The sequence below is a fragment of the Battus philenor genome, unplaced genomic scaffold (assembly GCF_028537555.1).
Source record: "Battus philenor isolate CCGP_79_NKW_IND1 unplaced genomic scaffold, ilBatPhil1.0.hap1 SCAF_9, whole genome shotgun sequence".
Lineage (NCBI taxonomy): Eukaryota > Metazoa > Arthropoda > Insecta > Lepidoptera > Papilionidae > Battus > Battus philenor.
Window position 1 is genome coordinate 12,753,243 of NW_027181759.1, and position 13,243 is coordinate 12,766,485.

Sequence of the window (13,243 nt, forward strand, 5' to 3'; positions counted from 1 at the left end):
CTGTTTGGTACACAGATCGTCTTAATACGCACGCAGGCCTATTCAAGTATAAATGACATAATAATTCTTCAAGTGTTACTCGTACATATGTTGTAAATTACATAAAGTTTGCTGTACATGTTTCTTCTGTTTAGTTCAATTCAATTTAAATTCAGTGCCTTAAGAGCAATGATTGCATTGCGAGCACAGGTACAATGTCGTGTGGTCTTGTATTGTCCGCATACAGCTACTTCCCGCAACCTTAATATTAATTTAACATAATTATAGAGCATAAGGCACCAATTAATAAAATAACTTTTCTATATTATATACTCACACACCTACTTTTGTATTTTCACCAACTTGGCTTAAAGTCGACCTTTATACAATGTATCAAAAGAGTAAATAAATGAAAAAAATAATAGTTAAAATTAATATAATAATAAAATCACACTTACCCATACAAGAAACCACGCGAGTGTAAATAGGAGAGAGCGGAAGTGACATCACACATGAGTTGCAACGGTACTCCACTCTCATTGAGTATGGCCATCATAGGCCTATTTAGCACCAGGTAGTGCTGCAGGTCCTGAAAAAGTAAATAACCACAAGTTATGAGTACAGTAGTAACATTTTTTAAAACGTATGTCAATCACAGAGTCATGAAATCTACTTTTTTTACATTAATATCTACCCCAATAGACTTCGTATTGTCGAAAGTTATAGACTTGTAGAAGTCAAATGAGAGACGTCTACGTCTTTTGCGGCTGAAATAATGAGTAAGTGATAAAAAAATTCGTATTCCATAATTTTTATCCGTCTTCCCTTATCTTTTATCTTTGTTTTATTTTACCCACAAGTACTTGAAAAAATTAAATATAACACATCATATTTAAAACATAAACATAAACCTATTGGATAATGGAATGACCATGCAATCGAATGCACATATGTCTAAGCGAACCTATACTATTTTAATAAAGAATTAAGAATATTTTTATGAAGGCCAGTGTCTCTAGTAATACAAGGTGATTAATTATAGATGGGAACATTTTAAAAGTGGGAACGTGTAGCTCATTTGACAGTAAAAAAAAGATTTACATTTAAAGCCTTTAGATTTGTTACCAATTACACTGTACAAAGTGGTTACAAATACGTTACATTAATTTATTCTTTCTATTGCAATGCAGAGAATATCTCATTGTAATTTCGTATAGACATTTACACCGCAGCTAAATCCGTAAATGTTTGGTACGTACCAAACATTTTATTCATAAAATGTGACTAATTAAAGTCAGAACTTAAAAACACTAAGCATGCGATTCATAAACAGTTTCATTGATATCGAGTTATGTATTCGTGGCATGTAAGTCCAGCCGCGCGTTCTGCTAGAGGTCAAACGTTCGAACAAATCGTACGTAGTGCAGCGCCGGGAGCCGTCGAGCGTGGTCGGGCGGGTAACACGGTAACATGAGATGCGTAGGCATCACTACTGTATTGATACGACACCACGGAAGCACTGGACGCATTTTAAACAGAGTTACACTTTCATTATTAACGTTATGCTAAATAGTTTCATAGTCTTCTTCTAAGCTTTCAAAATTAACGGTGTTTATCTATTGTTAACTTACAGATAACACGTTCTCTTTTATTTAGAAATCACGAACAGTATAAGTAAAAATGATATACTTAAATAATTGACGAATACGTGTATGAATATGCCTATTTGAATAAGAAAATTTTGAATTTGAATTTTTGTTTCGAAAAATTACACTGAACACAGAAAGTTACACAGAGGATACGAAAAAATTAACAGTAATATATAATATTAATATTTGGGCACGAATAATTGTATTGCAGTTGTGTAAAATAGGGTCATTCAATGACAATCACCCAGAGGACGAAACTCTCATTTTTAATTAATCACCACCGTCACTGGCCGATGAGTGAAAAGAGCGGTGTGTTTAAAACCAAACGCACATCAAGTTTAACATTTACCCGTATTATAACTATGTACGATATTACAATATATTCCCAAAAATATCTCGTAATAAATTTAACGAGTTAATAAAACAAAAACCTATAAAGAAATACTGTGAAGGATATTATAAGTGATAGCTTAGGAATGAATTGTTCTAAATATTGTATTGAAGATATATTAAAAGTAAACGCAAAAAACCTTCCGAGTTTATTGTGGGCTCTTTTCAGAGCACGTTGAAACCCTCGTAGATTTAAGTTGAAGCGGATGCCTTATATGGGAGTTCAGTTTGTTTTATGTTTCTATGCAAATGGGTTCTTCTGGGATTTTTCTCATAATGTACACGCGTGGTCACTTTAAAGAATCCTATATGAATAAATGTTGCTTTTGTGCCTATGACGTGATATATCATCATCATGCCAGCCTCTCCCAAAGATCACCATGATGACGGGTCTTGCGTTGTTCGCATCCAGCGTCTATCCGCGGCCTTACACTATGTCGCCAGTCGACCTAGTGGAAGGCCTATTCACGGCACGTCTACTGGCTTATTGCCCATACGCAATTGATTGTTATTGCAAAAAGATTGAATGCGTAAAACGACATCTTACAATAGAGCACAGCTCGAACAGCAGCATCCAGGGGTCCTCCTGCAGGCACTTGGCGACAAATGCCAGTATGTTCTCGTGTCTCGAGTCGCGGTAGATCTTGGCTTCGTCCAGGAAGCGCGCCTTGTCTTCCAGACTCGCGTTCTGGTCGAGTATTTTCACCGCGACCGTTGTGCTCGGATTATCTTCCAGTTCACCCTCAACCACCTGCCACAACGTAACATTGATTTATTTATTTATTTTTAATAAACAGCAACAATGTACATACAAACATATCCAAAAACATTACAGCAAATATTAAAACTAGTGCATACGTAAATACTTAAATTAGATACCACAAAAATATTATCCTAATTGAGTAACATTGACAAATAAATATTAGTCGAACATAACCACAAAATTTTATAATAAGAATGATTTGATGGCACATTTCTAATTATTTCTATATTTGCCCATACATTATAAAAACGTAACAGTATCATATGAATGAATAAAAAAATTAGTATTAAAGTTAAATTTGAACTATTTAATATGATGTAAAGAGTAACTTAATAGTAATTTATAGAAGATATATTATTGTCTTGTTACAAAATGTTTCATTTGTTTGTACAGCACCTGATACATATTTGATTATACTTATCAAATTCAGTATTTATTTAACTTTTCGGAAAACTTAACATTTTATAATGTCAGTGTAATCTAATACACGATTGTATAGTATTGTATTCATGTAAACATACCCTGCCAAACCATCCTCTTCCGATCTCACGTAGATACTGCAGTCGGTTTCGCGGTAGATCTTCACCGCCTGCAATATGGACAAAACTTATATAAATTTTCTGTTACGAACACATAACGCTCGTATATAAAGTGCCTAGTGATTACAACACATGTTTTCTTCGCTACAACTAAAGTAAAAATATATTCTGTGGTATTTATGACTGCATAGATTATTTGAAAATAATTTGAATCCAGGGCTCGGTAGGAACGGTGACCTTTAGTTAACCATTGAATAGCGAGTCGCTGCTGAATATACAATACGTTGTCCGATACGGGATGTATGAATAAGCCGCAATAGGCGCGACGCGGTGCCATAGGCCTCTCTTTTGCAAAGTAGAATAGTTGAAATTTAATTTTCATATATAACGATTATGAATTTTGTTGCAAAAAATCCTGAGTGAAATTGCATTCATCTTTGTTTACTTCGGTCAAAAGCTATGGCGATGAGAATCTGCTATTCCGATAATGTTTTTATCGTGAGACCTTACATATTGTAATTGTACATAAAATTCTATATAACTGACTCTATACGTCAACGTCAAATAATTGTGTACGTTATTATAATTGAATGATAGGATGTCACTTGCGAATATTAGTCTAACAAAAATAACTGATAAAGTCAAGGTTCCGCCCCCACAGATCCTTTTTGTAAAGGAAAACTGAACGGGATTGAGTGATAGCACAAACCAAGGTTTTTCCTCCGAGGCCCCTATGCCTTGTGCACACAGCACCCGCCCAAACAATCTACAAGCACGGCGATTTCTCAATTGGGTAAAAGTCAAATTGATAGTAGCCTAGGAAGCCGGGGAAGCTTAGATGCAAAAAAGAGTAAGAAAAGGACCAATATTTAGCCACTTCCGCAAATGCAGTGGTAGTCATGCAACAAAGTGCACCGCCCGCCAGCCCGCTGATAAATGCGTACACGGCAAACAATGCGAATTACACAACTGCTACCGTCAAATCTCTCAACACGCGTTTCATTCACCCCTCCACGGGGCATCTTCGAGAGTTATGTTACACCGATTAATGCCAAACACAGAGTCAGAGTCAAAAAAGAGGTTTAAGCTAGACGACTTCAGCGCTCTGTTATCTCCAAAAATAGACAACGAATAAGAAACTGAATCCAGTGTCCAATCTGAAATTCGTGTTTATATGAAACAGTGATGACAGCAGGAATAAGAACCTCTATGTTGCATTGAGCGAATTATATATGCAGATAATAAGAATACGAACCGAACCAATCGACACATCTCTCCAGGGGGTCGAGTACACGCAGACCGACGGGCAGCGGCTCGAACTCCACCACGGACTCGCGACTGATCCTGTTGCGCTCTTCGTTCTCGCTGACGATGTAGGCTGCCGCGTTGTTGTTGGCGATGTTCTGCATCTCCCGCAGCGAGATGGGCCCGTTGTTATTGTCCTCGCTGATGTTGTTGTTGGCCGGCTCCGCGAACCCGGAGTCGGGCGGCGCGCGGCGAACATCCTGCAGCCCCGCGCTCGCCACGAACAGCTGCCGGAACATCAATTCAGTTTAATATTTTTTCTTTCATCATCCAAAATAAGATAACATTCAACTACGAGCCTTCCACGATAAAACATAAAATAGCCTTCTATATTAATAACGTGAACTTAGCCAAATGTGAAGCGTACTAAATGGTAATTTCTTCAGAAGTTTTCAGAAGAGACGATTGAGATGACAAGGTACGACAAATTTATTTTGTTCGAAAAAATCTAGTTTAAGAGTTAATAACATATGATTTAATAACATTTGCTTTATAAATTTAAAAAAATGTATCCATGGTACCAAATGATTTTAGCAAAGATTATTTACTCCAATTAATACGAGAAAAGAAGTTTTAATATTAAACATGCCAAGAATAATAATATAAAAAGGAAATCGCATTTATGATATAAAAACAGCAAGATTTTTTTTAAATCTTGAAAAAATAGCATAAATCTTTCGGTAGCTATTGAATTGAAAATTGGATTAGAATTTTTGTTGTAAATATTGCAGCATAAAAGAAATGATACGGCAAGCAGTTACAGCGCTACCGAAACGGCTGTACCGCGCCACAGAAAACGCGGCGAGGAGGGGAGCCGAAAAAAGTATGATCGCCGCGGACGTTGACGGCGGACTAACTGATGGTTCTGTACTAGACTTGATTCCACTAGTACAGATTTGGAACTGTAATGGATTATGATGAAGTATTACTAAAATGATTTAATTTCGACCAAAACTGAAAATGCAAATGCAAAAGCATAGTATCATGGCAAATTAACATGAATAGCGCGGTGAAGTATATCAAATGGTTATAATTTTAATATGAGAAGAGAATATTCTACATGATTTTCTTTTGAGGTCGATGATCTTATGATGAGTAATATAAATGATGATGTGATGACTACTTGAAGAAAACCTCTTAGAAAGTTCAAAGGCGTCTCTCTAATTTACTATAATGGACAAAGGACGTGGTAAGCTGTGTGAAAACATAACGATACACTATAATGTTTCCTGAATAGACCTATTGTTAGTCCAGCTAAAAAGGTAGATAGTATGAACCCAATACAAAATGTTAAGTATAAGGTTTTTCAACAACAACTTTGTTATCCAATAGACGTAGATATCAGTGAAACTTTTTTACCGTACGGTGCCACATACTAGAGAATTTGTAGCAAACCAAAATCCCGATGGATTAGTTTCAAGAAATTTAATTGTTAGATCGCTTTTTCGTATTTGTGAACGTTATAGGATTTTTTGTGAGGTTATATAAAAGATGGTGACAAAAAGAAAGTCTAAATCCGCGACATTATTAAAGATGTAGGGGCGCCATTTTGCCGAACTGTGATGTTTAAAAAATAAATTATATCGGCACCTATATGTATTGTCGCATTGGATATCTATTCTGTTATAAGCATAATTGCCAAACTGTATCCTTTAATTTAAAAAATTGAAAAATAAATATTTTTTTTTCACTTTCACATGAATAACAAAGTTCTTGTTAATACACCCCTCCTGTACTTAAGTGAACTATGTGAGAAACATGCATGTATGAACAAGCGTGCATGCGAGCAATTATGATGTCACAACACACAAGTTAGAAATGAGAGCTACCTGATTGTCCGCTCCTTCATTTGGCTAGTGACAACAGAAAAAGTTATATTGTAAAAATCATTCTATGAGAAAATATAATTTTGTTTCCTATCATTAACACTACTTAATATTTATAAAAATAACATTATAATAGTTTTTATTTAACCCTTTCGCCGCTGAACACCGAATTGATGTTTATACAAGTGCCGTCTACAATTGATGACAACGTATTTCGTAATCGACGATATTATTTGTTTATTTTATTAACACATTCGTCGTCGTTTCAGTCTATAGACGCTCACTGCAAAGCATGGCAAGCATGCACCTCCACCTAAAATATCTGGAGGGGAGGGGGGGGGGACATAATCGTCACATTTCGGACTTTGGTGCCCATCCTCTGGAAACTTATATAAGCAGTAACAATCCTATATAGTCAATACACAAAGAGATTTATATAATATTGTATCGGGGGAATCGAACCCGCGACTTACGATCGCAAGACAGTCCTCTACCGCCGGACTACCACGGCTCAATAATATCTTAACACATTAATCACTTCAAGCTACTGTCTGCTCTCTATTATTATATATGATATTAAATATATTTTTACAGTACAATTATGTTTGTTATGTCTGAAGACGTTATGACGGCGCATAAAACAGTCTCAGAGAAAGGGTTAACAATAATACTTATAGTAATTATTACAAACATCTACATTTAAGTTGTATAATAAAATCTTTGAAATTACAAAAGAAATTCCGTCCATTGGAATGGTTACCACGTAACTACCACAGTTTGTAAGAGTAACACATTATATTTCTAAATATAACATATATTAAATATTTAGTTGCAAATTATTAAATATGGGAAAGGGGTACTGTAACACGTTGACAAACGGAAGTGGAAATTATTTAAAACCTCATTTAATGAGCTCTACCGGGTCGAGCAACATTCCTAATATAATTTACATGTAATCCAAAATAATATCATGAAGAAGTAATTTAGTTTAAAACCAAACATAAGAGAATAGACTTAGTTTCATACGGCATGTAAATACGTTTGTTTAAATCGTAAAATTTTTGTGTCATATGAAAAAAAAAATTGTTAATTTTAAGTATAAGATATAAGGAAACATTTGGACCTAAAATAACCAAAACAATTATAACATTTTTTATTAGTAATTATACAATTATACTAACTAAAATTACATACAACACAAAGATAGCATCTTATTTATCAAAAAAAAAGTTCATGTAAGATATATTTTATTCATAATACATAAAACAAAAATGTATATAACCATCAAATATGTAATTTGTATGAACATAGACGAAGCTTGTTACAGCACGATCGTAAAGTTGCACCCGCAAAATATAACGAATATATCGAACAAGGTCAAAGTAGCTATTGCATAATCTATGTGAATCATCAAAGTAAAAGTAAGTTCAGTTATCAAGAAGAGATAAACGTTTAAAAGTGGATAAAAATGTTTTTAATATACATAATCACGTCTTTTAGTTACGTTAATAGACAAATTGCTTATGATCATTTATAGCAAACTTTTTTCTTGCTTTTCCAGAACGATGAAGGTCAGTCAAATTTGTCAATACTTCACTTGATAAAATTCAGTGGCTTGATAATTATTTTAAATTCAGCGTCTTTTAATTAGAACACATGGACACCTATAAATACGACCAGACGCTGAAGTGAAATACAGTCAAAAAAGCACATTTTTTTGGACATCAATATATAAGAGATTCCACCGATGCCTAATCGCGATATCTCAGGAACGATAAGGTAGGTAAGGATAAGACTTGAAATTCGGTAGTAATATTCCTTTCCACCGAGTAGAATTTAGCCAAGAACAGATTCAAACAAGGTTCACAAGTGTCGACTGCGGTTATACCCCCTACTGGGTCGATCGACATAGTCAAGTCCGCAGAGAAGTCGCTAGATCTGTGGGGAGGCCTTTGCCTTACAGTGGCCATTTATTGGCTGACTTGATGATGAAAGTATTTTATATTGAACAAAATTCAATTCGCAACGAGGTTTGAATATGCATTTATTAGACCTGCGAAGGGGAGCGGGAGACATAACTTTTATGAAAAGGTAGCAATACAGGCTTGAAAACAAAAAAAAAGTTGAAAAATTGATCATGAATTTAATCATATTAAAAAGATTAGTGAAGTGGAAGTTGCAAAGGGACCGCCAAACTCGTCGGCATCACGCCAGCGCGGCTAAGTGACGGCGTCACGCGAGATCAACGGATAGCGCGCTCCAGGCGTGACCAACGCCGGCCTAGCGGTTAAACACTTGCCGCCATATAGTGCAGCCGGTGTGGATCGTCTAATCCTAATTCAATTTTATTACAACCTGAACAATCATTTTAATATTCTATGTATAATACGAAAAAAATAACTGCTTTAATACACTTTGCACTATCCAAAGTTAAGGCTTGCCGTAGTTCCAGTAAATATATAAATCAATTAAATGTATTAAAGTGATATATTTTTAATTTTTGTTGTCATAATATTTTTTTTTCTTTTTCATACACCGCTAGAATATATTACTCGTAATAATTTGATTTATCAAAGATAATCATAGCATGCCGTTCTTGGTTTTAATTTATGTAAAGTGTAACAGCTAGGGACACTAGTTTTTTTTTTTAAAAAAGGGTATTTCATTTTTTCCGCAATGTTTCAATTTTCTCACAAAAATTTCCTCGTGCTTATAATTATAAACAAATTTGTATAAATCAATTGATCGAGTCTGATGAACCGAGTTTTCAGTATGACGACAAATTTGGCCATTCATTCAAAAAAAATGAAAATCTACTTTGTTAATAAATGATATCGATCGGACTTAAAATAAGACTTAATTTAATAAAAAATTGTTTTAAATATACAATACAAAATTCTACAAAAAAAGGATTCGGTTTCCTTATCCTAGAACGCTCTTCTTAAACTCGGAGCAAAATAACAGCAGTATTAAACGCCTGTACATATCGCCTGTTTATGGGCATGTATATTTAATCAGTAACATGTTAATATTCAGATAAATGGACATTGCTCAATCGCTGCGCACACGGGCCATTTTGCTGCTTCAACAAAGGCCGACAATTGGTGGGACGCGGCCCGTAAGCACTCAATGTCACCGAACAATGCGCCCGTAAACCGCTTTATGGCTCCGTTCAGATCAGCACAATGAGAGTTCGAATTGTGACGAGATTGCGGAATCGCACTGTAAATACTGTAATGGGAATGGCCAAAATGGGATATATCACGATTACCGCGGTGTACAGCTACATTGTTATCAATATTCAACTACAATGGAGCGAAGCGTAATATTCACACTAACCTACTTTAAAACGACTGCAAAAATACTTTGTTACTTTACGACTTCCACAGTTACCTACACGGTTTGTAAACGAAGCTTACATAGCTTGAGATAATAGATAGTTTATGAAATTAACTGCAATATGTCACGAAATGAAATGACTTGTTTGCTACTTTTTACGACATTAAAAATGAGATTAGAAATGTAAAATATATCGAGTGATTGAATGTGTGTTCCTATACAAATATATCACCGTTATCATCATTTCAGTAGTAAGAGATCCACTGCTGGACATAGACCTGTCTGGTATATTTCCGATGTGATCGGTAAGAATCGGCCTGCCTCCAGCGTCGTCCGACGATTTTCTTCAGCTTATATACCCAATCTCGCAGACCAATATATAAGGAGGTATACAGAACGAACGACGGCATCCACACAAAGAGGAAATTCTTTCCGGACGCCATATCAGCCTATCGCATTTTCCTAAAAATTCAGTTGGATACGTGTCGTCCGGTCTAAATGTTCATGTCGCCATGCTCTGCTTAGGTTCTGCGATTTATTAGTACTGCAGACAATTCATAAGAACAAAACTAAAGATGAAAATAAACTGTTGGGTAAGCCTGATTCCGAAGCCATAAAAAGCCGTTAAATTTACTAAAAGAGCGGGGTCAGCTAAAAATAAAAGGTAAAAAAAATTACAAAATATAAGTAACAATTGTAAAATAAAAATTGTAAATTAAGAAGAGAAATAATATGTTGTGATATAAGAAGCAAAGGTAATCAGGAATGTAGATAACGGAAGTAAGGTGCGATGTGTGAAAGAAGATCAGAACGTGGAGAATGAAAGCTTTTGTCAAGGTTGTGAACAAAGAGAGAAAGAAAGGAACAAGATTATAAAAAACTCGGTAAAAACTATTTATACCGAAATGTAACGCCCCTTTGTGTTGGCCCACATGGATATTATATATAAATATATATATATATATATAAACATATATATGTAGTTATAAATATACACATATTATTAATAAATAAATCCTATAGTTGTCAGATTAGTCATATATACCATTCGTCAAATAATAGCTATTAAGGAAAATAGTTGGATGCTGACGCGAAGGTAAACGTAGATCGATTTCTCGGTAAAACGGCGTGGCGAATACCCGCGAACTCCGGGGACCGCCCGGGGTGCGCCGGTGAGTGCCAGAACTCTGCCACCGTAGCGAATTCCAGCGCCAAATGCTTCGGTCAGCTTTAGATAATATTCGTGAGATTTATGCCGTCAACAGTCAACAAGCACATAAAGACGTTAAGCGATAGAAGAGGCTTTATTAATAAAATGTTGTAACAGTTTTATTGACTGCACAGTGTTGAAACAATATTTGTAAACGTTTCTTTTTAAATCGTGATGTAATTTAATAAGAATTGGCTAAGAGCATTGAAAATGTTCATTCCAGTAGCGTGCTAGATAAGGAAAAAGCGACAATATCTGCTAACGCTCGTATTGTATACCTACTCATAATTATATATATGTACTATTAATTTTCTCGTCCAAAACACCGCAATGGATCTGAGATGTGGTCGTTTACAATGAGTCTTACTTGAAGGTTCAAGTTGACCCAGAGAGCAATGGAGATTAGCTATGCCCTATAGCTTCGCTTCGCGAGAGGATATATAGAACAATAGAAAAAGTAAGGTTTTTAAGTGGGTACTACAAGCCGGTAGACGCTGAGTGCGTAGGTCAGGACTAGTTGGATCGACGACACAGTCAACGTGGTGCGAAGTCACTGGATGTCTGACAGTGCAATATCGGTCGTCGTGACGTTCTTTGGGCAAGCTTTGCAATGACCTTCTAACATCTGATATTATGATGATGATCATTTAAATTTCTTCACTCTTATAGAAAGCGCTATTGAGCATAAAACTATTTAAGTCCTTATAAAAATGGACAAGAGTTTTATATTAATGAACAAACTCAACTGCGAAGCGTGACCTGCCACGTGTATAGCTAGGTTTTATTTTAAGTCTGACCTCAGTCTAAAATTAATTATCTAAAAACTTTAGCATGTCGGTTGCTCTAAATATCATTAATATCATTTAAAGTTAATTAATTATTCAATGATACAAAATAAAGTGCAAGGAGTATAAACCACTACATAAATTTCGTTGTCTTCTTGTTTTAAAGCGTTTATATACATAGCTGTTAAACAATTGTCATTGTAATTGTTTAAGCAATAGTTTTAGACGATGTTAATCGTTCTACCCGATGCGTCGTAACGTGTTCTTGTATCCTATCATAAAACTTCAATTCAATTTTGAGTACACCTCCCCTGACGACTCCGTGTCTGCTTTTGAAATGTTTCTTCTTAATCTTAAGGCTTGTCTATAGTCAATGTTGTTGTTAAAATATACCAAAATCTGTCTCGTGTTGTTGAAAGAAATACTGTTGGACTTCCGGTTAACAGTTTTTTGTTTATTTATCATTTATAAAATGATTTGAGATTATATTTGATATGCTAAAAAAGAATCTATTTATACAGATTTTAAAAACGAATAAGCAAGTCTAAAACGTTAGTAAATTATAAGCGGTAAGCTAAATTTTAACAACGTATTCTAGATATAATACTTTTAACAGTGTTCATATAAGTACCTGTCTGAACTTCTCATTATTTCCGTCAATACCATTATCATATCATTACACTGTAATACGTATCCGTCCGCTATGGGACTCCACGTATCCTAAGGGGTCGCCGAACACGAGTCGGGAATAGCTGTCCTAAACCATTAAGTGTCGTCTAAGGGTAATAGGCAGTCATAAGCACATACAAATTCTTGTTTATCAAGGTTAAAATAGCTAGTCAGCGAAGTACTTTTCAGTCGAGAAGGTAAGTCGCTAATATTTTAACCTTCTCTTTAACTTGTTTGTTTCGCTAGCGTGTCTTTTTTCTTTCTTTCTCTTTTCAATATAATCTTCTAAAGAATAAACATGCCTAAAATTGTACAATTTGAATTAAAAAATATATATTTTGCTGTGAAGATACATACGCTATACATTTACCCCTTCATAGCTTTTACACCGATAATTAATGAACCTGTAATTTGAAGTGACGTAGTGTATTCATCATAGACTGTTGTAGGAAATAGACGAGAGCTTGATTGAGAAAATAACGATTAAAGCTCTGTTTGTCAATGGCCGAGCTTATCCTAAACGTTCCGCTCAATGTAAAAGAACGTCAATGCCCACCGCGCTATCCGAACAATTTTGGCAGCAATACAATGTCATTAATATTGAGGTCTATTTTCGTTCGGAATTTACGTTTAAAACCAGAATGCATTTTATTTTTTGAGAAATTGTTCTACTTTGGAAGGTTTTTGAAAGTTGTCATAAAGATATCGCTCTCTCGATTGTACTACCTGCAACTTATTAAAAATTTAATAAGAGTTTTAATTTCTTTTTGTACTGTACGAAAAAACTTT

General features: G+C 35.0%; 1 protein-coding gene across 4 annotated transcripts in view; it reads right to left on the bottom strand.

Annotated features, from left to right (window-relative positions):
• The window catches only part of LOC137932456 (uncharacterized), a 78,412-nt gene that overhangs the window by 18,319 nt on the left and 46,850 nt on the right, over positions 1 to 13,243 (bottom strand). For 2 of the 4 annotated variants that reach the window (XM_068776075.1, XM_068776073.1), the window contains exons 3-7: positions 6,455 to 6,478; positions 4,576 to 4,852; positions 3,303 to 3,370; positions 2,566 to 2,769; positions 438 to 568 (exon numbers count right to left, since the gene is read on the bottom strand). In XM_068776075.1, the coding sequence (XP_068632176.1) occupies positions 438 to 568; positions 2,566 to 2,769; positions 3,303 to 3,370; positions 4,576 to 4,852; positions 6,455 to 6,478 (704 nt within the window). The remainder of the gene's footprint in view (positions 1 to 437; positions 569 to 2,565; positions 2,770 to 3,302; positions 3,371 to 4,575; positions 4,853 to 6,454; positions 6,479 to 13,243) is intronic. The other 2 variants (XM_068776074.1, XM_068776076.1) reach the window with 1 other exon arrangement.